At 47.5% G+C, this 24,728-nt stretch overlaps 1 protein-coding gene across 1 annotated transcript in view; it reads right to left on the reverse strand.

The window, feature by feature from the left end:
- Positions 1-24,728, reverse strand: part of SRP72 (signal recognition particle 72) — a 48,179-nt gene that overhangs the window by 10,974 nt on the left and 12,477 nt on the right. The window contains exons 6-16 of the mRNA XM_037896538.2: positions 23,433-23,464; positions 22,668-22,792; positions 22,518-22,575; positions 12,896-13,027; positions 10,848-10,976; positions 9,783-9,855; positions 7,890-7,954; positions 6,931-7,026; positions 5,251-5,354; positions 1,015-1,092; positions 89-226 (exon numbers count right to left, since the gene is read on the reverse strand). Of these exons, the coding sequence (XP_037752466.1) occupies positions 89-226; positions 1,015-1,092; positions 5,251-5,354; positions 6,931-7,026; positions 7,890-7,954; positions 9,783-9,855; positions 10,848-10,976; positions 12,896-13,027; positions 22,518-22,575; positions 22,668-22,792; positions 23,433-23,464 (1,030 nt within the window). The remainder of the gene's footprint in view (positions 1-88; positions 227-1,014; positions 1,093-5,250; positions 5,355-6,930; positions 7,027-7,889; positions 7,955-9,782; positions 9,856-10,847; positions 10,977-12,895; positions 13,028-22,517; positions 22,576-22,667; positions 22,793-23,432; positions 23,465-24,728) is intronic.

Here is a 24,728-nt window from a genome sequence, read left to right on the forward strand (position 1 = left end):
GGCCTGAAGCTCTGAGGTGATCCACACAGCAGGTGCTTTCTAACCCCAAGCCCACGGAAGAGAATGACGGGCGAGAGATGCTTTTTACCCTTGTTCTTTCTGCTGGTTCTCTCCCGTGAGCTTTCCGCCTTTCTTCCGAACGTACGTAGCCCCGGGGGAATTTTCAAGCACATCCACGTCTACTTTCAAAGACATCGTGTCCGACGAGGGCAAGTGTTTGCTAAGGCTGTCGAGGGGCGGAGCTCAGGAATGGAAACAGGAATGCATTCAGCAAAGAGAGCCAGGGGGGAGGCACCAGCAGCAATTCAAACCCCATCTCAGTCCCAGGGGGATTAACCAGCAGCTCCAATCCATAGACACAGAGTGAATTAGTGCAGAGGGCAACAGTCAGGGACCCAGGAGACCTGGGTTTTGTTCCTGGCTTTGCCACTGGCCTGCTGGGTGACCTTGGACAAGTCACTTCCCTTTTAGGTACCTGTGTCCCCATCTGTACAATGGGAGGGATGACCCTGAGGTCCTTTGTAACATGCTTTGAAAGCTGCTGATGGGGAGTGCGGTAAGAATTGGTTATTATAATAAGAGTTACACCAAACGATTCGGTGGGAAAGTACAACGTTACCACTATAGGACAAAAACGCCACAGCAAAAAGTTGGATCATACTGATTTGTTCGCTCATCATTAACTGACTGAAGTTCTCATTGCTTTTGGGGGGCCACAGGGCGATTCAAAAGCCCTAACGGAATTAGACACCCAAATCCTACCAGAAGTAAATAGCAGGTAGGCACTCAACTCACTTAGGTGCCTTTGAAAAGCCCACCCTTAATGTGGAGTTGCACTATGACCTTCCCGCTCCTTCCCAGGGTCAGAGGTTCTCTGATGTCCCTGTTGGAAGGGTCCTGAAGCAGCTCAAAAATTCCAAACACTCATGACATCATTAGGAAAACATTCTGGGAACCGAAGGGACAGCAAAACCCCTTTCCCACCGCAAGCCCAGTCACCACCACAAAGGATACACCTTCGCCTTCTCAGGGTCTACGAGGGAGTATGCGGAGATGAGCTGGGCCAGAGTATGAATATCTCTTGGATTTTGCCTTGAAGAGAAGAAAGAAACATTCTGAAGTTCACTGAACACTCTACAAACACCAGCCATGCCCCAAGTATACACTACAGCTAACCACTCGGCCCAGCGCTGGCTAGCCCCGGGCAGGTGCTTTCAGTGTGTGCAATAGCAGGTGCCAATAGAGGCCTTGAGATTCACAGTACAATACGCAGGGTGTTCACTACCTAACACTGCCAAGCACTTTGACTAGCCTCTCCCCAGGGACCATGCAGCCACCAACAACCCTAGAAATCTAGGGCCTGTTTTCATTTTTCTTACCCATTTTCTTATTCTACATTTTTTTAACTGGGATGTTTGTTTGTTTTTCCTTTAAGGTCGCTCCGATGAAAATCTTCTACCCCTATAAAAAAACCACACTGCCTCTGCTTTTCTCCACAATTAGCTCAGACTGCACAAACAGGCTGATTTGTCTTTTGGCACAATAGGAGAGAGAGCTGCAGATCAGACCTCAGAATATGCCAGCATCAAGAAGGGTTTGGGGTTCATATGAATTTCAGATACATAAGAATGACCATACTGGGTCAGACCAAAGGTCCATCCAGCCCAGTATCCTGTCTACCGACAGTGGCCAATATCAGGTGCCCTAGAGGGAGTGAACCTAACAGGTAATGATCTAGTGATCTCTCTCCTGCCATCCATCTCCACCCTCTGACAAACAGAGGCTAGGGACACCATTCCTTACCCATCCTGGCTAATAGCCATAAATGGACTTAACCTCCATGAATTTATCCAGTTCTCTTTTAAACCCTGTTATAGTTCTAGCCTTCACAACCTCCTCAGGCAAGGAGTTCCACAGGTTGACTGTGCACTGAGTGAAGAAGAACTTCCTTTTATTTGTTTTAAACCTGCTACCCATTAATTTCATTTGGTGGCCCCTAGTTCTTATATTATGGGAACAAGTAAAAAACTTTTCCTTATTCACTTTCTCCACACCACTCATGATTTTATAGACCTCAATCATATCCCCCCTTAGTCTCCTCTTTTCCAAGCTGAAAAGTCCTAGCCTCTAATCTCTCCTCATATGGGACCCCTTCCAAACCCCTAATAATTTTAGTTGCCCTATTCTGAACCTTTTCTAATGCCAGTATATCTTTTTTGAGATGAGGGGACCACATCTGTGCGCAGTATTCAAGATGTGGGTGTACCATGGATTTATATAAGGGCAATAAGATATTCTCCGTCTTATTCTCTATCCCTTTTTTAATGATTCCTAACATCCCATTTGCTTTTTTGACTGCCGCTGCAAACTGCGTGGACGTCTTTAGAGAACTACCCACGATGACTCCAAGATCTTTCTCCTGATTAGTTGTAGCTAAATTAGCTCCCATCATATTGCATGTATCATTGGGGTTATTTTTTCCAATGTGCATTACTTTACATTTATCCACATTAAATTTCATTTGCCATTTTGTTGCCCAATCACTTAGTTTTGTGAGAGCTTTCTGAAGTTCTACACAGTCTGCTTTGGTCTTAACTATCTTGAGCAGTTTAGTATCATCTGCAAACTTTGCCACCTCACTGTTTATCCCTTTCTCCAGATCATTTATGAATAAGTTGAATAGGATTGGTCCTAGGACTGACCCTTGGGGAACACCCCTCTCCATTCTGAAAATTTACCATTTATTCCTACCCTTTGTTCCCTGTCTTTTAACCAGTTCTCAGTCCATGAAAGGATCTTCCCTCTTATCCCATGACAACTTAATTTACGTAAGAGCCTTTGGTGAGGGACCTTGTCAAAGGCTTTCTGGAAATCTAAGTACACTATGTCCACTGGATCCCCCTTGTCCACATGTTTGTTGACCCCCTCAAAGAACTCTAATAGATTAGTAAGACATGATCTCCCTTTAGAGAAACCATGTTGACTTTTGCGCAACAATTTATATTCTTCTATGTGTCTGACAATTGTATTCTTTACCATTGTTTCAACTAATTTGCCCGGTACTGACGTTAGACATACCGGTCTGTAACTGCCGGGATCATCTCTAGAGCTCTTCTTAAATATCGGCGTTACATTAGCTATCTTCCAGTCACTGGGTACAGTAGCTGATTTAAAGGACAGGTTACAAACCATAGTTAATAGTTCCGCAATTTCAAATTTGAGTTCTTTCAGAACTCTTGGGTGAATGCCATCTGGGCCCGGTGACTTGCTACTGTTAGTTAATTCCAAAACCTCCTCTAGTGACGCTTCAACCTGTGACAATTCCTCAGATTTGTCACCTACAAAAAGACGGCTCAGTTTTGGGAATCTCCCCAACATCCTCAGCCGTGAAGACTGAAGCAAAGAATTCATTTAGTTTCTCTGCAATGACTTTATCATCTTTAAGTGCTCCTTTTGTATCTTGAGCGTCCAGGGGCCCCACGGGTTGTTTAGCAGGCTTCCTGCTTCTGATGTACTTAAAAACATTTTGTTATTACCTTTTGAGTTTTTGGCTAGCTGTTCTTCAAACTCCTTTTTCGCTTTTCTTATTACATTTTTACATTTAATTTGGCAGTGTTTATGCTCCTTTCTATTTACCTCACTAGGATTTGACTTCCACTTTTTAAAAGATGCCTTTTTATCTCTCACCGCTTCTTTTACATGGTTGTTAAGCCACGGTAGCTCTTTCTTAGTTCTTTTACTGTGTTTTATAATTTGGGGTGTAAATTTAAGTGGAGCCTCTATTATGGTGTCTTTGAAAAGCATCCACGCAGCTTGCAGGGAGTTCACTCTAGTCACTGTACCATTTAATTTCTGTTTAACTAACCTCCTCATTTTTGCATAGTTCCCCTTTCTGAAATTAAATGCCACACTGTTGGGCTGTTGAAGTGATCTTCCCACCACAGGAATGTTAAATGTTATTATATTATGGTCACTATTTCCAAGTGGTCCTGTTATAGTTACCTCTTGGACCAGATCCTACGCTCCACTCAGGACTAGATCAAGAGTTGCCTCTCCCCTTGTGGGTTCCTCTACCAGCTGCTCCAAGAAGCAGTCATTTCAAGTATCGAGAAATAATGTCTCTGCATTTCATCCTGAGGTGACATGTACCCAGTCAATATGGGGATAATTGAAATCCCCCACTATTATTGAGTTATTCTGATAGCCTCTCTAATCTCCCTTAGCATTTCATCGTCACTATCACTGTTGTGGTCAGATGGTCAATAATAGATCCCTATATTCTGTTATATTCTTATTAGAGCATGAAATTACTATTCACAGAGATTCTATGGAACATGTGGATTCATTTAAGATTTTTATTTCATTTAATTCTGCATTTTCTTTCACATATAATGCCACCCTCCCCCCGCCGGCACGACCTGTTCTGTCCTTCCGATATATTTTGTACCCCGGAATGATTGTGTCCCATTGATTGTCCTCACTCCACCAGGTTTCTGTGATGCCTATTATATCAACATCCTCCTTTAACACAAGGCACTCTAGTTCACCCATCTTATTAATTAGACTTACAGCATTTGTGTACAAGCACTTTAAAAACTTGTAAATATTTATTTGTCTGCCCTTTTCTGATGTGTCAGATTCTTTATGTGAATGTTTCTCGTCTGATCTGGCCCAAACTTTATCCTCTTCCATCCTCTCCTCCTGACTAAAACCTAGAGAATCTCTATCAATAGATTCTCCTCTAAGATAAGTCTCTGTCCGATCCACGTGCGCCTCTGCAGCGATCGGCTTTCTCCCATCGCTTAGTTTAAAAACTGCTCTGCAACCTTTTTAATGTGAAGTGCCAGCAGTCTGCATCTGGATACAGACTGGGGAACTCCTCCCGCAGTGAATGGGTGCTGGCTGAGGACAGAAGACATGGCATCCAACATGGAAGACACAGCTTCTATCAGGATGTAACACAAAAGAACCCAGAACAGATCGCAGGGCTAGGCCTGCCGGAACAGTTACTTCATCCAAGGGGTTGGACAGGGAGCACAGCTTTGACCAGAAGCCCCTTTACAATGTCTAAAAGGACGAACTATTACCTCAGACGTCACCAAAATGCTAGCAGACGTTATCTGGCTCTAGAACCCCTGAGCAGTCCTCACGGGGACCAGGGACTGCTCATGTTTCAGTGCACAAGACAGCAGGGCCAAGGCTCAGGTCCAGAAGGAAAACAAGATACCCCTCTCCCCTCCCTGAACTCACTTCCACAGCTCTTCCAGGTCGCTGATTGCTTCCTTCTTCCTCCCATACTTCAGCTTGAAGTTGGCTGCTTCCCTTATCAGCGACAAATGAACTGGAGACTTTGGCTGCAAGTCACAAGGTTCTTCAAATGAAGACATGTTTGACAGCACTTAGCAATTTAGTGATGTGGCTGCTTTGCTTCCTGATGTTACTAGAGACGGGCTCACACCAACGTGCACTCCCCACCCAAGTGATCTGGAAGGAGAACTGAGCTGCAGGAATTTCTTCCCCGTTCCTTGAGGAAAAGCCTTGGCAGTCTGTGGCATTAAACCACTATGCATGTTAGACGGGCCTGGGAAAGGAGAAGTGGTTTGCTCACCAGCAGCTACCTTTATGAGCCTGAGGCGGAAACAGGCTGTCAGCTCATTAATACAGTACACAGATGGCTGTTACTTAATATTCATGCCTGTGTTACCTCCTGCAACCAATACTCTGAGCCTAGCGCTGCTGGCTGGTGTAGAAGGGGGTGGGTCCACAGCTCAGTCTTTGGGTTGCGTATTCACCAGGAATGTAAGGGGCAGGATTGCTCCTGGCCCCTGTGCACAGCCCTCACGCACTTTCCCTGCCCCTTCACACCCAGATGGTGCTAGCACAACCTAGCCCCTTGTTCGGAGACCCCTCATATGTAAGAATAATCTCCAGTTCCTCTGCCTGGTTCTTAACAAACACAGCTACTAACCCTGCCAGCAGCCCCAGAGCAACAGAATTGGGAGGAGGGGGTGAAAATGGGAAGGGGACAGGCATTTTAGCCAGCGTCTGACAATCACGGAAAACTAACAGTCTGCTGATGATGATGATTTGCAACCTGCAGTCAGCCTCACTTAGGACATCAGCCATTTCCCCAGTGACCAGCCAAGGCATCAGATCATCAGGTAAGGAACAAGTGCAGGCAGACATTTTGAAAAGCCAAGTGTCCTTGCTGATAGAAAACCAGGGAAGAGAGAAACAAAGGAAACAGCCAATGCCAAGGCAGCTTTGTGAGAACACTTCCCATGGGGGTCACACTTTTTCCGGCAATTCACTGTTTGCTGAAATAATTGCTACCTCCAGCCCCAAAATAACCAGGTTCCAGGAACGAATCACTAAGCCCCCAATGGAACCATCACTCCGCTCAGACAGACTCCAACTGGCTTTCAGCAGCCTGACGTTCCGATTAACTGAGTACAGCCAGCAGGCTGCTGGGCTGGAATCAGTCTCCCCCTCTGAAGCTCTTCTGCTCAAGCTTTTCCTTCTCCTCAAGTGCATGCAAAAAGCCAACTGACTGCTGCTGCTCCAGTGTCAACATGGGAAGAGGGACAACACTGCGATGTGCCCTCTGCTAGCCTCCAGAATCTATAACCTGACAGGCACTGGAAGAGCTGGAAAAGAGTCTGCCATTTTTCCCACACTGCTGACTTGCCATTGGTCTGAATGACAAACCTGGTGCAAGCAGCATGTCAGAGACAGAGGGAGACATGGAGTAGAATGTTCCCTGGCCCCCCAACATCTCATCAGAGGTAGTGAGCCGTTGGCAAGGAGACCGCTCCTCTCCAGGGGACAGACAGGTGGGAGCTGGACAGGAACAGCTGGTCTCCAGCAAGTTAGCAAGGGACAAAAAGTAGCTTCACCTCTCAAATGTATTGTCTGCCCTGATCTACTTGCCTGGTATCCCTGGTGCCACTGGATAGCTTGCGTGAAGACCTCAATAGCACTGTCAATGTCTTCTTCATGACTGTACATCGTCACCAATGCAGACACCTGCAAACCCCAATAACAGTCAGCGTGCAGCCACGGGACGGGCGTTACTTGTAAGTGATCATTGTAAGGTACTTTTCATGTAAACCCGTTATTAAAAGAATTGCTGAAAAAAAAGGAAATGGAACGAACTACTACAATGGAATTGGAGGCAGCAGCCGCCCCCTGGGATTATCCTCCCCAGTACAGCTAGGACATTACTGCAATGGTCGAAACAGCCCAGGAGAACTGTTTTTAAAAGGTTTCCGATCAATAGAGGATAAGGGATGAGAGAATTACTTAATTGGAAAAGCCAAGGCTCCCACACTATTCTCTCACCACCACAATGGTCGGCAGGGCACTTGCTGCTGCTGGGGCCCTGGGGGGAGCTGGAAGGTCTTACAATACTGGCTCCTCCTTGCTTCCCACTGCTCACTGCCACATAGAGCAGCTTAAAAATGTGTTTGATACTTCCCCAACATTGCTTACTGGGCAAGCAATTCCTGTAGCTGCCCTAGGGCTGTTAAGGGAGTGCTGGAGGAAGGGGAGGCAGGTCCGTGCAACTATGAACGAGAGGGAAGTTATCCACTCTAAAAACAAGTTTGGGGACCCTGATGCAAGTTATTACCCTTTGTCTGGCTGGCTTTCACCACAATAAGTGAGCTATCTAAAGGTCTAACATCTACTCTGAGGCATAATGCTGTGTATCAAAAATCTCAGCAACCAAGCCCCACTGTGCAAGCAGACCAGCAGACTGAGACCAATGCTGGGCACCCAGATCTGAATCTCAGCCCAGGAGTAGCTCAGGAGACAGGAAAACAGGAACAGGGAAGGAGCATGAAAAGGATGACGGTATTCTGGGATGGTGCCTGTTAACTGCCACTCACCATGCCTGGCTTATGCTTCAGCTCTTCTATACTCCTCAAGATGATGCATGCTTTGGTGATGCTGCCTTAGAGAAAGAAGGGAGAATAATGCAATTTAAACAGCAATGCTTTCCCTGCCCCTGTTCTCCATCCTGGATCCCCCTGCCCTCAGAGTCTCCCTGGGGAAGTCAGCATACACCAACCAGCCACTACACTCCTCTGCCTGCAGGGCCAGCTGCGAAGAGGTTTTCTCCACTATTATTCTTAAGACAACACAATCGCTGGCCATTCATGGGGAAGAAACGTCAGTCCCAAACAGTACTCTTCTCATCCTCAGACTAAACAGCCTTTGCAGCAACCCCAGCACCTACTGGGCTTCCCACCTAAGTGTCCAGCATGCCCAAGGCTGCTACCACATGCAAAGGGCTCATCCCCACCTCCAATGCTAGAAGCAGTGCGTCCAGAGCAATGCTTTACTTCCCTATGAGAGGGAATGGAGCATCAGCAGCTGGGTGTATTCTTTACGATTTCAGAACAAACCTAAAACAGCTCTGGCCTGCCTGCTCCGACTGATGCCAGTGCAAGTTTTATCACAAACTTCAGTGAGAGCAAAGCTGGGCCAACACCAAGTGCTTTGACCCCTTCCCCATTCTCCCCACCCCACGCAGTGCGGGGCCAGATCCTGTCCCCTTATTTCTCCTGAACAGTCCCACCCATTGCAGGCACAATGGAGCACGGCCCATGCCAAGTACTGGATGCTGGGTAGTGCATACTTGAGGTAGCTCCAGGGGAACTTTAAAACTTGAGTGACATGCAGTCAGCAACAGCCAGCCATTTCAACACACAGTCCCCAGGCTTTCCGGTATGCACTTCTGCAGCCACTCAGGAAAGGGTCAATCCCGCACCAAGCACATTAATATGAATTCCCCTTCCCCCGCCCCCTCTCAGTACCCAGCTGTCCCGCTCCCTCTCTCGGGTCAGGCTGAGGCGCACACATCAGCCCATTGTCAATGTGGTGAACGCCAGCCATCAGCACAGTGCCCAGGGCCGCCCTCCACTTGTTCCACAGGCCATGCCCCATGCGGCACACAACCCCCCACATTGCATGGACAACGCCAGGTTCAGGCAGGAGCACTGATCTCCATAGGGCACCCCTCTCGGCAAGAGGTGCCGTACTATGGGATTGCAGGCATCCTTCTGAGAAGAAAGAGACAAGGAACGGGAGAAAGTCTCCTCATTTCTCACCCCCCCATCCATGGTGAAAAGAGAAGAGGCCCGCCCCTGCCAGGCTTAATTCCCCTCCTGCCCCCCCGAAAAAGGTGCCATCCCCTAATTACAGGTTTCAGAGTAGCAGCCATGTTAGTCTGTATCCGTAAAAAGAAAAGGAGTACTTGTGGCACCTTAGAGACTAACCAATTTATTGGAGCATAAGCTTTTGTGAGCTACAGCTTGTATGCATCCGATGAAGTGAGCTGTACCTCACGAAAGCTTATGCTCTAATAAAATTGTTAGTCTCTAAGGTGCCACAAGTACTCCTTTTCTTTTTATCCCCTAATTACAATCCCTTCCCCGGTAACTCCTCTCAGAGACACCAGAGGGGCAGGTGCAGCCCTGTCCAAGAACTAATCAAGAGAAAAATGGTTCTGGCCAAATGCAGAGTACATCTTGCTTTAATGCTGCTCGCTAAGAGGAGTGGAGATGTCGTCCCAGCCCTCGTGCAGGGCTGTGAAGCGCAGTGTTTGAGAAGATATTTCTAACCCCACCCTGGATGGAGCTGTCTTGCTGGGGCTCACAGCAGCAAGAGGCCACTCTCAGTCCTGGCTCTCCGGACACTAAGGCCAGCAACAAAGAATTGTGGGTTTTTTTAAACTTAGCATTAAACAAGCATTTCTCAGCACAAAAGGGCACTGGTACCTTGAGCGATTTTCAGCTGTGCCATCGTCAGCTTTATCTGCGCCGAGTTGGCAGGGCTCTGCTCCGCAAAGTCCTGAGAGCGAGAGACGCAAAGAGCATGTTCATGAACACAGCGCATCAGCCATGGCCTGGGCCCATTTTAAAACCAATTTCAGAAAGAAAAGCTCAACAGTGTCATTTGAATAGACAGGGAGGGAGCCAGTTCGAGTGGAACCACGCCACCCAGAGTCCTGAATTGCTTCCATGGTCTGTCACTCCTCCCACAGTGCCATCCCATTCCACCACAAGCAAGTCCCAGGGTCCATGCCCTCACCACACACAGTAGCTGCTCCCTCTAGGCAAGCAGCTGGCAAGTGCAGCATCCCAGGTGACACCTGACACCAGGACCAAGGCCTTGTTTACATAAGGAAGCTGTACCTGTTTAAGTAAACCAGTTTAAAGTGCCATGCGAACATGACTTCAGTTTAAAACCAGCTTATTTCAATTTAGCAGAGGTTGATTAGGAACAGGGCACTCTGAAACCGAAGTGTCCGCAGAGTCTTTAGCACCGGTTTAAACCCCAATTTTAAGTAAACCAGTGCAACCTGTGCATGTAGATGAGGCCAGAGAAGGGCTGGAGAAGGAATGTGGGCACCACCACCCTTTGGGATGAGAGGCCAGAAGTGAAGTCCTGCCTTCCAGAGGAGCATAGCCCCAGGCACCAGCGCCCACCGTGTCCCTGTGGGAAGGAAAAGCAGCCCTGGCACCACCGCCATAGTGAAGGGGGTCATGTCCAAGTGGGGCTCTCCCTTTACAGAAAGAACACACGCTTCATGATCAGAGCACGGGCGTGTCCATGTCTCTCCCCACAGACCAGTCACTGCATCCTCACTACCGAGCCCTGCGTAAGCCACATCCATTACACAATGCAATGACCACTGCGGGTGGTTGAGCTAACATCCACTTCTGCAGTGCCCAGTGTTGCAGGACTATTAATTGCCCCTTGTACCAACTCCATCTGTCAGGTTCCAGTGCAGGGAACAGCGCTCCGCTCTCCTGGCCAGCAGGAAGAGATCAGTCACCCACCTGTAGGAGCTCTATTGCCCCCGCATGCTGCTTCTCTCGACAGAGCTGGGCAGCCTGGATTAGCACGGGCAGCAGGTGCTCGGGGTTCTGGGACTGTAAACTTGCTGACAGCTTGCGGCACTGATCTGCCTATGGGACACAATGGAACGTTTTCCTCAGTATTAGTGGATAGTTAGTGCAAGTGTGCAAACCCCACAGAGAGAACAGGGCGAAGGGGCTAGTGGGGCCAGACGCTGCCTGCCACCAGTGGGGAATGGGACGTGGTGGCAGTAGAGGCTGTGGAAACAGGTAAAGTCACTGGCCCAAGGAGATTCTGACCCACGACTCCCACATGGCAGGGCCTTTGGGTGATAACTACAGCCATCACTCTGCACTCCTCTACATCTCTCCTACGCAACACCTCAGTGGGCAGGCAGCTGGTTACTACACTGGCCAGAGCCACCTCATTACCCCCTTGTGCTCCTCCTGCCAGTTTGTTACATCTGCCTAGACGCTCAGGCTGCAAGCAGTGTGGGGGCAGAGACAGCCTTATGTGCATCCAGTGCCTAGTTCAATCAGCATCAGAGCCTGTAGGTGCTGCTGCAGTAATAAATACATTATCTGGGAAGAGACTCTCCAAGTGAGGTGCTGTGCAAGCCACCATCATATGAATTCTTCCCAAAAGTTCTCCCTTGTTTTTCCACCAGAATGTCTGTGTGGAAGACGGAGGAGCTAGACACACACACGGGGGTGGAGTCTGATTTTACAAGAAATGGAAGGGGAACCATGTGAAAATGCCCAGCACACCTCTTCTACCAGATACTGTAATAGACAAAGGATAAATCTCAGTTTCTGCGTACATGCAGCTCCAGGTATTTATTTCTTGCTAGAGTGACTCAGAATCTCCTTCACTACAGGACCACACCGAAAGCTGCCATCAGCAGCCAGTGTGTAAGCCCATGAAGTGCCTGTACAGATAGGTCTCTGTGGTCTAGAAAACAGACAGTATTTTTTGTTAGTTATTTAGACTTCTACAAAGCTCACGCATCCAAAGCACTGAGCTTCATGGACCCGATATTAGTACCAAATCCATTATTCCTGTGTTTTCATTTTGGCAATGGATATTATTGGTCCTTGTTAACAAGAACAGCGGTATGCACATGTCCTCATGTATAGCAATGCACAATTTCTTCTCAACCTGTAGATACCCAGTCAATACTATTTTAACAAACAATACGTTTACCAGGACAGTCACATGACGTTTCCCTGATAGGTATTAAACATTATGGGCCAGACTTTTTTTTTTTTTTTAAATGCTCATCTCCGATTTAGGCACCTAAATGAATTGGCCAGATCATCAAAAGGCCTCAGCAAAAAGATTATTCTCAATAGGAGCTGCTGGGTGCTGAGTACTTCTGAAAAATCTAGCATCTCTGGATAACATCCTGACTATTTTGAGGGGGAAAGAACAGTCTATGGAAATCTAACTAGCTCAATTCCTCACATATTAGGAATGACAATATACAAAAACCTGTAGGAGAACGCTTCAACCTCGCTGGACACACAATAGCAGATGTAAAGGTCGCCATCCTGCAGCAAAAAAACTTTAGGACCAGACTTCAAAGAGAAACTGCTGAGCTTCAATTCATTTGCAAATTTGACACCATCAGCACAGGATGAAACAAGGACTGTGACTGGCTAGCCAACTACAAAAGCCGTTTCTCCTCCCTTGGTGTTCACACCTCAACTGCTAGAAGAGGGCCTCATCCTCCCTGATTGAACTAACCTCGTTATCCCTAGCCTGATTCTTGCTTGCATATTTATACCTACCTCTGGAAATTTCCACTACATGCATCCGATGAAGTGGGTATTCATCCACGAAAGCTGTTGCTCCAATATGTCTGTTAGTCTATAAGGTGCCACAGGACTCTTTGCCGCTTGTGCAGATCCAGACTAACATGGCTACCCCTCTGATACTTAACTAGCTCAACTGGATTACATTTCTGCTTAATTAAACTCCTGTGACTGGTTGTAAATCTGTACCCAGCAGACACAGGACAGTTCTCTACCTGATTGGTGTACATAGCCAGTAAAGCTTTGTTGAATTCGATGGCCTGGAGCTGTTTCTTGGAGAGTTTGTGCTCCACGCCTTCTGCATTGGTCAATTTCACCTTTTTCTTTGAGTCAAAGACATTTTGGTCCTGTAGGAAACAAAACCGAGATCAAGCCAAGTTCCACTATCTTAATTAAATGGTGATCTCTATCTGGCCCTCCCCACACCACATACAGAATGTGCCATGAACACCCACAGGCATGTGTTTCTGCCTTGTTTGCCAGCACTGGGCAGCATAAAAAACACAAGAGAGGAGCCGATGAGGCACGGTGACTGGGAGGGAAATAAGAGAGCATAGCGTGGTTAAGTATCTATATAGCCTCCATTATGGTGCTACCTGAGCACCTGACAACCTTTGTCGTCTTTATCCTCAACACCCCTGTGAGGTAAGGCCATATTGTTATCCCAATCGTATAGATGGGGAACTGAGGCACACAGATTTGCCTTAGGTCGCAAAAGGAGTTTGTGGTAGAGCAGGGACAGAACCTGGGTCTCCTAAGTCAGCACGCTTCCCGCTGGGCCACATATTCTGATTCTCCCCTCGCTATTTTCCACCATAAAAACATATTGAAAGTATGTAAATAGCCAAATCCGGACTTATAGAAATAGTATTTGCCTCCTAGAGCAAAGCCTGGCTCACCTCCTGTGAAAGAAACAAGACCTTGATAACTGCTGACACACATCAATCAATGTTTATGCTTGTTTGTTCTCTTGCAAGACTGGCTTTGAAGTTCTCATTGGTTTCTTATTACAAGAAGAGTTCACTCACTTGACAATAAAAAACACAAATTAACCAGAGTGGCAACCCATTGGGAATGTTGCATTATTTAGGTATTTATGTGACTTCCTGTGAGATACATACAGAGAAGAGCGTTAGAAGGGGCTGAACTGGGCCAGTGTGTAAGAGCTCAGCGAGTCAATACTTTCCCCTGGAGGCTGTGTCTCACGTTCCAGAGTTTTCACTTAAAAAGAAATCAGGCCTCTAGTGCTTATGGCTGTGAAGAACATTTCCCAAACGTGAACCAAGTGTAAACTGGAGCTGTGATACGTAACTAAGGCCTGGTCTACACGACGTGCTTAGCTCAACAAAAGGCAGTTTACACTGACCTAGTTGTGCACGTTTCTACACTCAAATTGGTCTCCCACCAATGAAAGCACCCCATTACGCTGACATAGTAACACCTCTGCCCAAGCAGGGGAGACCCACAGTCGATGTGCTTAAGTCGACGCAATGCAAAAGGTAGACTCTGCATTAGTTACATTGACCCTAACTGTCCTCCAGCAGGTGTCCCGCAATGCTCCACACTGACCACGCTGGTTACCATTGTGAGATCCACTGCACAGGGGTCATGGAGACCGGAAGCCCCTTCCCTATAAAGCCTGGCGAATTTTTGAAATTCCTTTTTCTCATTGCCCAGCTTGGTGAGCACACTTAGCAGCTCTCCACTGTTGAATGGAGCTCCCCAACTAACCATGCCAAGAGCACACTCCAGCCTGGAGCAGACAGGAGATATTGGATCTCGTGGGCTGATGGGGAGAACAGGCTGCGCAGACACAGCTCCAATCCAGCCACAGAAACGTGGACATCTACGAGCAGATTGCTTGGGGGAAGCAGGAGGAGGGGCATGACAGGGACAACAGCAGTGCCATGTGAAAGCAGGCCAGTGAGGCCAACAGTCAATGTGGGGCTGAGCTGCAGACCTATCACTTTTACAAAGAGCTACATGCCATCCTCAGACCCCACCACCACCCCCTACAGCACTATGGCTACCTCTGAGGACCCCGAGCCACAGGTCCCTGCTGTGAAAAGTGAGGAAGAGGAGTATGGAGTCAGGTGACTGGTGGGATCCACCTGCGCAGAGAGCCAGGACCTGTTTTTGACTTCGCTGCCGTCCAGCCAGTTCCACCAGTGGAGCACAAGTGAGCCTGATGCAGGGGAAGGCACCTCAGGTAGGTGCGTAGATAACTTTTCCATTACAGGGATGGCATCCCCAAAATGGCAGGACACAACTGTTGACTTTTCATTACTTTACTCGGGCTAGAAGAGGGTGTGGCACAACCAAGAGAGGCAGAGTTGCTACCTGCTTTTCATTCCCCTCGTTGGGCCAAGGGGGCCAAGCGGAGCAGTCTGTTTATGTGCACCGGCATGTCTCGTGAATCCTCCATCGAGATCTCGATGAAACTTTCATGGAGGTGTCTGCAATCCCCTGCTGAAGGTTTCTAGAGAAGGCAGCCTTGTTTCTTCCGCCGCGGTGGGACACTTTCCCATGCCAGTCAGTGATAACTTCAGCAGGCGACACTGGAGTGCACAGGTTAGCAGCATACGAACCCTGGTGGCTTCGGGATCCTAGCAGCAGCTTTGCTCTCTCTGCCTTTGTTACACTCACGAGTGAGAGATCAGCTAAAATCACCCCTGCCTGTAGGAAATGGTGCCAGTGCTCAGTGCCATTGCCCTGTGCCAAGAGAATCATGCCAGTAAGCAAGTCCCTCCGCATTTCCCCAAACCCAGTGGGCCATACTCACCAGGGCTGGTGCTGCGAGTGGGGCTATGCACGAGCAATCCCAATCCCAAGCGAGAATGTAGCACTTACAACGTTAGGGGAGCAGGGGGAGTGAGTTCAGCAGCGGTAGTTTCGCTCTCTGTAGTGAATGTGCTGACAATGTACCGCTGTGTGTTGTATCTTCAGCTGCTGCCACTGTGGCCTTCAGGGTCTCCCCCCCACACCCACAGAACACCTACGCCAGATAAGGAGGAGAAAGAAGAGGACTCGGGATGACACGTTCAATGAGACCCTGCAAACCAGCGCTGCACTGGACCACGAGCACAGGGCCTGGAGGATGAACATTGCGGACAGCCTGGAGAAGGAACGAGTGGAGAGGAGACAGGCCCAGGAGTCCCAGCAGGAAAAGGAGAGGGAGAGGCACCAAGACATAATGGAGAGATTCTCAGACAGCAAACACAGATGCTGCAGACTCCGCTGGACCTGCAGGTTCAACAAGCCCGGGCTTGCCTCCCTCTGCAGACCATTGCGAACTCAATAGCGGGACCTTCCCATTAACCTCCCCCCAACATTCCACATGGCATCGGGGTCACTGCACTACCCCTACCACACCACCCTGGGGGACACTGAAGACAACTGCAACGTCACAGACCCAGGCCTTTGAAAGCCACCGTTGGTGTACGTGTAGCTGAAATGGATGTGCATGTTCTTTCCCCTTCATAAGTTCTGTGCTCTTAATTTATCACGTTTTTATTAGGTTTTTAAAGTATTTGTTTTAAAATTGCATGGGGATGGGGTTGCACTGAATTCTGTTACAGAATAAAATTATTTTGAACATAATTATTTCACAATACATGCAGCAGAATGCTCAGCAATTCTGAAACCCATCTATTTCCTGTTACTGCATAATGTCACACAACTCGGATTCAGTCACAATTAAAATTCATAGGTAGACTGACAACGTTACAGCAATCACCACAGGATTCCTACTAGGCCACAGGAGCACACCACCACTCACTACTCTGGCTCACTATTAAAATGGTCTTTCAAAATCACGTTGAACTGCATAGCTCCATGTTGAGCTCTTTTAATAGCCCTTGTAGCCGGCTGTTCAAACTCAGCAGACAGCCACTCCACCTCCACCATCCACCCCAGCAAAAATGTTTCCCTCTTTGCTTCATATATATCATACAGGACACAGCAGGCAGCTATAACCATTGGGGTATTTTTCTCACTGAGATCCAATCTTGTGAGTAAATACAACCAGCTGCCCTTCAATCAATCATTCCGTCATTCTGCACCTGCCGAGCAGGGAGTCGAACCATTCCTTGGTGCTGTCAAGGTGGCCAGTGTACAGCTTCATCGGCCAGGGGAGTATGGGGGAGGCTGGTCGCCCAGGATCATGAGTGGTATTTCAACATTCCCTGTGGTAATCCATCTACCAGGAAAAAGTCCCTGCTTGTAGTTTTCTGAACAGTCCTGTGTTCTTAAAGATACAAGTGTCACGCATCTTCCCCGACCAGCCAACAGTGATGTCAGTGAAGCATCCCCAGTGATCCACCAATGCTTCCATAACCATAGAAAAGTAGCCCTTTCTTATGATGTACTCAGTGGCTGCGAACCAGCTGAGCAGCGAACAGCAGAGCAGCTAACAAAAGGAGATTGCCTGGGAGTTCGCCTGGGGAGAGCCCACTGAGGCTTATATCTTGCCGGATTCTCTAAGTACTACAACTCCTGAGGAAGCTCGTAGAAGGAAGGTAATATGGATGGGGGGTGTTCAGCTCTTGTGACCTGCACTGGATGTGCTATGTTTGTCTTTCTTCCACAGGACAGATGTGAATTTGTCTGTACAAAGTGCAAGCTGGTCTCCATACTGGAAGAGAAGGTTCAAGGTCTGGAGCAACAGGTATCGACCCTGCGTTGCATAAGAGAAACTGAAGATTTCCTGGACGGATGTCAGGATAGGCTTCTACGGGCACAAGGTTCTGAAGATTCAGAGCAGGCTGCACATCGGGGACAGAAGGATGGTAAAGAAATTTGGCATCATGTGACCTCCAGAAGAAAAAAGGGGAACGTCCATGTACCAGCAGGGCAGATACAGGTAAGTAACCGTTTTCATGTTCTCTCCACAGGTACTAATGCGGAGAGTGGACCAGATGATACGTCTGAGGGAAGGGAGCAGAAGGAGACTCCGCCGATTGGAAGGCATGGGATGCACTGTCCTAGGGTTGGGGGTTCCACGACCACCGTTCCCAAGAGAAGGAGGCAGGTGGTGGTGGTCGGGGACTCTCTCCTCAGGGGGACTGAGTCATCTATCTGCCGCCCCGAGAACCGAGAAGTCTGCTGCTTGCCAGGAGCTAAGATTCGCGATGTAACAGAGAGACTGCTGAGACTCATCAAGCCCTCAGATCGCTACCCCTTCCTGCTTCTTCATGTGGGCACCAATGATACTGCCAAGAATGACCTTGAGCGGATCACTGCGGACTACGTGGCTCTGGAAAGAAGTTTGAGGTGCCAGTGGTGTTCTCGTCCATCCTCTCCGTGGAAGGAAAAAATCCACCTGCGTAGAGACCATCGAATCGTGGAAGTCAACGAATGGCTATGCAGGTGGTGTCGGAGAGAAGGCTTTGGATTCTTTGACCATGGGATGGTGTTCCAAGAAGGAGGAGTGCTAGGCAGAGACGGGCTCCACCTAACCAAGATAGGGAAGAGCATCTTCGCAAGCAGGCTGGCTAACCTAGTGAGGAGGGCTTTAAACTAGGTTCACCAGGGGAAGGAGACCAAAGCCCTGAGGTAAGTGGGGAAGTAGGATACCAGGAGGAGGCACGAGCAGGAGCGTGTGAGAGGGGAGGGCTCCTGCCTCATACTGAGAAAGAGGGGCGATCAGCAGGTTACCTCAAGTGCCTATATACAAATGCACGAAGCCTGGGAAGCAAGCAGGGAGAACTGGAAGTCCTGGCACAGTCAAGGAATTATGATGTGATTGGAATAACAGAGACTTGGTGGGATAACTCACATGACTGGAGTACTGTCAAGGATGGATATAAGCTGTTCAGGAAGGACAGGAAGGGCAGAAAAGATGGGGGAGTTGCACTGTATGTAAGAGAGCAGTATGACTGCTCAGAGCTCAAGTATGAAACTGCAGAAAAACCTGAGAGTCTCTGGATTAAGTTTAGAAGTGTGAGCAACAAGGGTGATGTCGTGGTGGGAGTCTAGTATAGACCACCGGACCAGGGGGATGAGGTGGACAAGGCTTTCTTCTGGCAACTCGCAGAAGTTACTAGATCGCAGGCCCTGGTTCTCATGGGAGACTTCAATCACCCTGATATCTACTGGGAGAGCAATACAGCGGTGCACAGGCAATCCAGGAAGTTTTTGGAAAATGTAGGGGACAATTTCCTGGTGCAAGTGCTGGAGGAACCAACTAGGGGCAGAGCTCTTCTTGACCTGCTGCTCACAAACCGGGAAGAATTAGTAGGGGAAGCAAAAGTGGATGGGAACCTGGGAGGCAGTGACCATGAAATGGTCGAGTTCAGGATCCTAACACAAGGAAGAAAGGAGAGCAGCAGAATACAGACCCTGGACTTCAGAAAAGCAGATTTTGACTCCCTCAGGGAACTAATGGGCAGGATCCCCTGGGAGAATAACATGAGGGGGAAAGGAGTCCAGGAGAGTTGGCTGTATTTTAAAGAATCCTTATTGAGGTTACAGGGACAAACCATCCCGATGTGTAGAAAGAATAGTAAATATGGCAGGCGACCAGCTTGGCTTAACAGTGAAATCCTTGCTGCTCTTAAATACAAAAAAGAAGCTTACAAGAAGTGGAAGATTGGGCAAATGACCAGGGATGAGTATAAAAATATTGCTCGGGCTTGCAGGAGTGAAATCAGGAAAGCCAAATCACACTTGGAGTTGCAGCTAGCAAGAGATGTTAAGAGTTACAAGAAGGGTTTCTTCAGGTATGTTAGCAACAAGAAGAAAGTCAAGAAAAGTGTGGGCCCCTTACTGAATGAGGGAGACAACCTAGTGACAGAGGATGTGGAAAAAGCTAACGTACTCAATGCTTTTTTTGCCTCTGTCTTCACGAACAAGGTCAGCTCCCAGACTACTGCACTGGGCAGCACAGCATGGGGAGAAGGTGACCAGCCCTCTGTGGAGAAAGAAGTGGTTCGGGACTATTTAGAAAAGCTGGACAAACACAAGTCCATGGGGCCAGATGCGTTGCATCCAAGAGTGCTAAAGAAGTTGGCGGATGTGATTGCAGAGCCATTGGCCATTATCTTTGAAAACGCATGGCGATCGGGGGAGGTCCCAGATGACTGGAAAAAGGCTAATGTGGTGCCCATCTTTAAAAAAGGGAAGGAGGAGGATCCTGGGAACTACAGGCCAGTCAGCCTCACCTCAGTCCCTGGAAAAATCATGGAGCAGGTCCTCAAGGAATCAATTCTGAAGCACTTCAAGGAGAGGAAAGTGATCAGGAACAGTCAGCATGGATTCACCAAGGGCAAGTCATGCCTGACTAATCTAATTGCCTTCTATGATGAGATAACTGGTTCTGTGGATGAAGGGAAAGCAGTGGACGTGTTGTTCCTTGACTTTAGCAAAGCTTTTGACACTGTCTCCCACAGTATTCTTGCCAGCAAGTTAAAGAAGTATGGGCTGGATGAATGGACTATAAGGTGGATAGAAAGATGGCTAGATTGTCGGGCTCAACGGGTAGTGATCAATGGCTCCATGTCTAGTTGGCAGCCGGTATCAAGTGGAGTGCCCTAGGGGTCGGTCCTGGGGCCGGTTTTGTTCAATATCTTCATAAATGATCTGGAGGATGGTGTGGATTGCACCCTCAGCAAGTTTGCAGATGACACTAAACTGGGAGGAGTGGTAGGTATGCTGGAGGGTAGGGACAGGATACAGAGGGACCTAGACAAATTGGAGGATTGGGCCAAAAGAAATCTGATGAGGTTCAACAAGGACAAGTGCAGAGTCCTGCACTTAGGATGGAAGAATCCAATGCACCGCTACAGACTAGGGACCGAATGGCTCGGCAGCAGTTCTGCAGAGAAGGACCTAGGGGTTACAGTGGACGAGAAGTTGGATATGAGTCAACAGTGTGCCCTTGTTGCCAAGAAGGCCAATGGCATTTTGGGATGTATAAGTAGGGGCATTGCCCACAGATCAAGGGACGTGATCGTTCCCCTCTATTCGACATTGGTGAGGCCTCATCTGAAGTACTGTGTCCAGTGTTGGGCCCCACACTACAAGAAGGATGTGGAAAAATTGGAAAGAGTCCAGCGGAGGGCAACAAAAATTATTAGGGGACTGGAACACATGACTTATGAGGAGAGGCTGAGGGAACTGGGGATGTTTAGTCTTCAGAAGAGAAGAATGAGGGGGGATTTGATAGCTGCTTTCAACTACCTGAAAGGGGGTTCCAAAGAGGATGGCTCTAGACTGTTCTCAGTGGTAGCAGATGACAGAACAAGAAGTAATGGTCTCAAGTTGCAGTGGAGGAGATTTAGGTTGGATATTAGGAAAAACTTTTTCACTAGCAGGGTGGTGAAGCACTGGAATGGGTTACCTAGGGAGGTGGTGGAATCTCCTTCCCTAGAAGTTTTTAAGGTCAGGCTTGAGAAGCCCTGGCTGGGATGATTTAGTCGGGGATCGGTCCTGCTTTGAGCAGGGGGATGGACTAGATGACCTCCTGAGGTCCCTTCCAACCCTGATATTCTATGATTCTATGAACATGGGCTTGTGCCAAAATGGATACATGGGTGTTGTCTATCGCCCCACTGCAATTCAGGAACCTCACTGCTGCAAATCCATCAACCGTGTCCTGCGCATTGCCTAGAGTCACAGTCCTGCACAGCAGGAGGTGAATAATGGCCCTGCATGCTTGCATCACAACAACCCTCAGCGTGCATTTCCTGACTCCAAATTATTCCCGAGTGACCAGTAGCGATCTGGTGTTACAAGTTTCCGCAGTGCAATCACTACTTGCTTCTCCACTGTCAGTGCAGCTTTCCTTTTGGTGTCCCTGCAACGGAGGGCTGGAATGAGCTCAGTGCACAGATCCAGGAATCTGGCATTGTGCATCTGGAAGTTCTGCAGCCACAGCTCTTCATCCCAACCCTGTATTACAATGCGATACCACCAGCTCGTGCTTGTTTCTTGGTCCGAGAATCAGTGCCCCACTATCTGAAGCCACTCTGAGACCACCACCACTACCAACCTCGAATTGGTTCTCTGTGTGTCCCACAGCAATCTGTCCTCCATGAAACCGTCATGCTCCCTATTCATTCGGTTCTTCCTGAGGCTCTGCAAATATTTCAGGATCTTGAGCCCAGTGCTTGCAATGCTCATGACAATAGTGCAGAAGTAGAGTGAGACTAGATAAGAAATGACTCCTCCGTTATGCTATTTGTAGTTTTCACACATAAAAATACTGTTGTGGCTGTGCACTTGATGTAAATTTCACTGAAGTCATCCATCAGGTTTTGAAGACAGCACAAAAGCCTCATGTCCACAATATGCACTAACAGCTTGCGTGATGCACTTTAGAAGTTACAGAAGCACAAGCACAGCACACCTAAATCCAGAATCTTCCCATCTCCCCAACTCCCTGAATCCTGTACCTGAAAAAAATTCTCTCTCACACACACACCCTTAGTCTGGAAGCTCCAGTCTTCTAAGACCCAGATCCTGCAAATTCCTAGCCACACATGTAACTCTAGTCATGCAAGCAGTGTGACTGGCTCCAGTGGGACTCATTTTGGTGAATTTATCTATGTGCAAGATCATTTTTGCAATCTATTTTTGCAGGACTGGGGCCTATAACGATAAAAATATAATGGAAATACCAGTGTAACAGCACAAACAGCAACACTGTAAATAGACCTTTCATGCTAGAGTGCTTCCACTTGAAAGTAAGGACTTAGTTCGAAGAGAGATGCAACTCTCCAATCTCTCTGCACGCAGAACCCCCCTCAAAGCCAATGGGAGCTCTGCATGTGGTGAGTTCTGAGTTCATTCTCATTTCTTTGCAAAATGCTTTAGAAAGAGGATGGGCAAATTCTATACCTTATTAATAGTGATGATGTTATTTGCAATGACAGCAATCAATCCCACATCTGTCGGCCTGCAGACAACAAATGAGAATGAAAGGCACAGCTATTAGACAGCAGCCTTGTCACGTGGAAGGATGAGAGCTTGTTTGAATGAAGCACTTACTTTAATTTGATGATCTGATTGTAAAGCTGGAGAGCATCCTCTGTACGTCCCTGTAGTTGCATGATATAGGCCATCTGACCATGAATAATGGCCAACTCAGCCTCAATGTCTTCCTCAGTCACATCCTGTAATCCAGACAAAACAAAATGAAGCCTCTTCCTTCGTGTGCTCCCTGGCTTCAGCGTTTCGCCGAGGACCTGTTCCTTTTTCAGTCGATCTTGGGCAAAACCATCAGTCACAATCCCCACTACTAGAAGAGCATATCTTCAAAAGACACCATTACACACATTCACGCCATAAACCAGAAAATAGGCGCAAAAGGCAGAGCTACTTTTAACAACAGAAATTACCCTCCCAACCCACGTGTGTGCGGTCTGCTTCCACCCTACAGTCATGTCAAAGTGTGCTGGATATGAATCACAAATTGTGGGCCTGATTCACACAGCCTCAACACCTCTGCAGTGGGCGTACCCACCCCTCTAATGTGGTAGGAGTACACACACATTGCACTGATTAAGGGACTGCAGAAGGGGCAAGGCAGGAGACAGTCAGGCCCCAAGAATTTAAATTTTAGCAACAGGCAGAAGGATAGCTCACACCTCAAGAGTGGTATTGGGAACATGAAATTAGGCAGACTGGTGACTCTTTCTGGGTATGATATTGCATAGCAATTTAATAAGTGATCACATGGCTAATCCCTGGGGCACTGCTTTGAAATGCTTTGGTGTAAAAGGTACATTATTCAGAGTAACAGCAACAACTTACAGAGTCTTCCGAAAGCGACTGGCGACACAGATCTAGAGAAAATAATTTGAAAGACAAATTTAGAAAGGGTTAATTCTTACCTAGAGGAAAGCACAGAACAAGACGATGGCAGGAATGTTTGTTTATATCATGTGCCCATTGTGGATAATAAGTGAGGCTTCTACAAAGTTTCACAAGTACTTTTTAATGCAAGAAAGTAAGAAAATGACTGGGTGTGTGTGGGAGAGAAATACAGTCTACAGTGAAATTTTTTAAAAAGTCAAGAATGCCGGAGACATTGCTCCTCCAGAATTCTTTTTGAGTACTCACTTTTTTTACTTAGAGACTAACAAATTTATTTGAGCATAAGCTTTCGTGAGCTACAGCTCACTTCATCGGATGCATTCAGTGGATGAAGTGAGCTGGAGCTCACAAAAGCTTATGCTCAAATAAATTTGTTAGTCTCTAAAGTGTCACAAGTACTCCTTTTCTTTTTGCGAATACAGACTAACACGGCTGCTACTCTGAAACCTGTTTTTTTACTTGTTTCTCTCCTTCCCCTGTTCATTTTCTTTAAAAATACTTTATGATCTTTCATGAAAGAGCTCTCTCCACCATAACTACTTGTTACTCATATGACCTTACCCAGACTTAAAAGACTGATGTAGATTTTGTCACTCTCCTTTGTGCAATACTGCCTCACTAGGTCCTTCTGGTTTTCATCCCCACTTTTATTCCTTGAGTCTTCTCTCTTCTCTCTCACCTACTGCTCAGTAAGCAGTTTTGCAGTGTGATAAAAGCAGTGAAGCTCTGTGTTTTCCTAAAGATTATTGTCTCAGCGCCTGGATTAACTAACAGTAGAACAAACATGCACTAAGAATGGCCGGCAGCTCGTCTAGCTCCACACAACTGTAACTAAGGTCAAGACTGAACTATGTTATTTATTACCATGGTATCCGACAGCACACACACCTGAAGGGTTCGCATTATGTTCCACAATTAGATCACAAAAAAGCAAAATTACTAAATAGGAATGTACACAACTAGCACTCCTGATTCCACAGTAACATTATAGATTAGATATTGAACCAAAAAATTGTGTTAGAAGTACATTAAGTTTGCAAAGTCAAGCACTCCAAAGTCAGGAAAGGCCAGAATTAAGGTTGCCTGTGCAAGCTTAACTCAGCCCCCTTCCTCATCTGGCTGCACACAGACAGAATCTTCAACAAATTTAGCTGTAAAACTAACAAACCTCTAGTATTTGAGAATTGAGATTTTCAGAGACGTATAGCCTGTGATGACAAAAGGCACATCCAT

The sequence above is a fragment of the Chelonia mydas genome, chromosome 4, assembly GCF_015237465.2.
Source record: "Chelonia mydas isolate rCheMyd1 chromosome 4, rCheMyd1.pri.v2, whole genome shotgun sequence".
In the NCBI taxonomy this organism is placed as follows: domain Eukaryota; kingdom Metazoa; phylum Chordata; order Testudines; family Cheloniidae; genus Chelonia; species Chelonia mydas.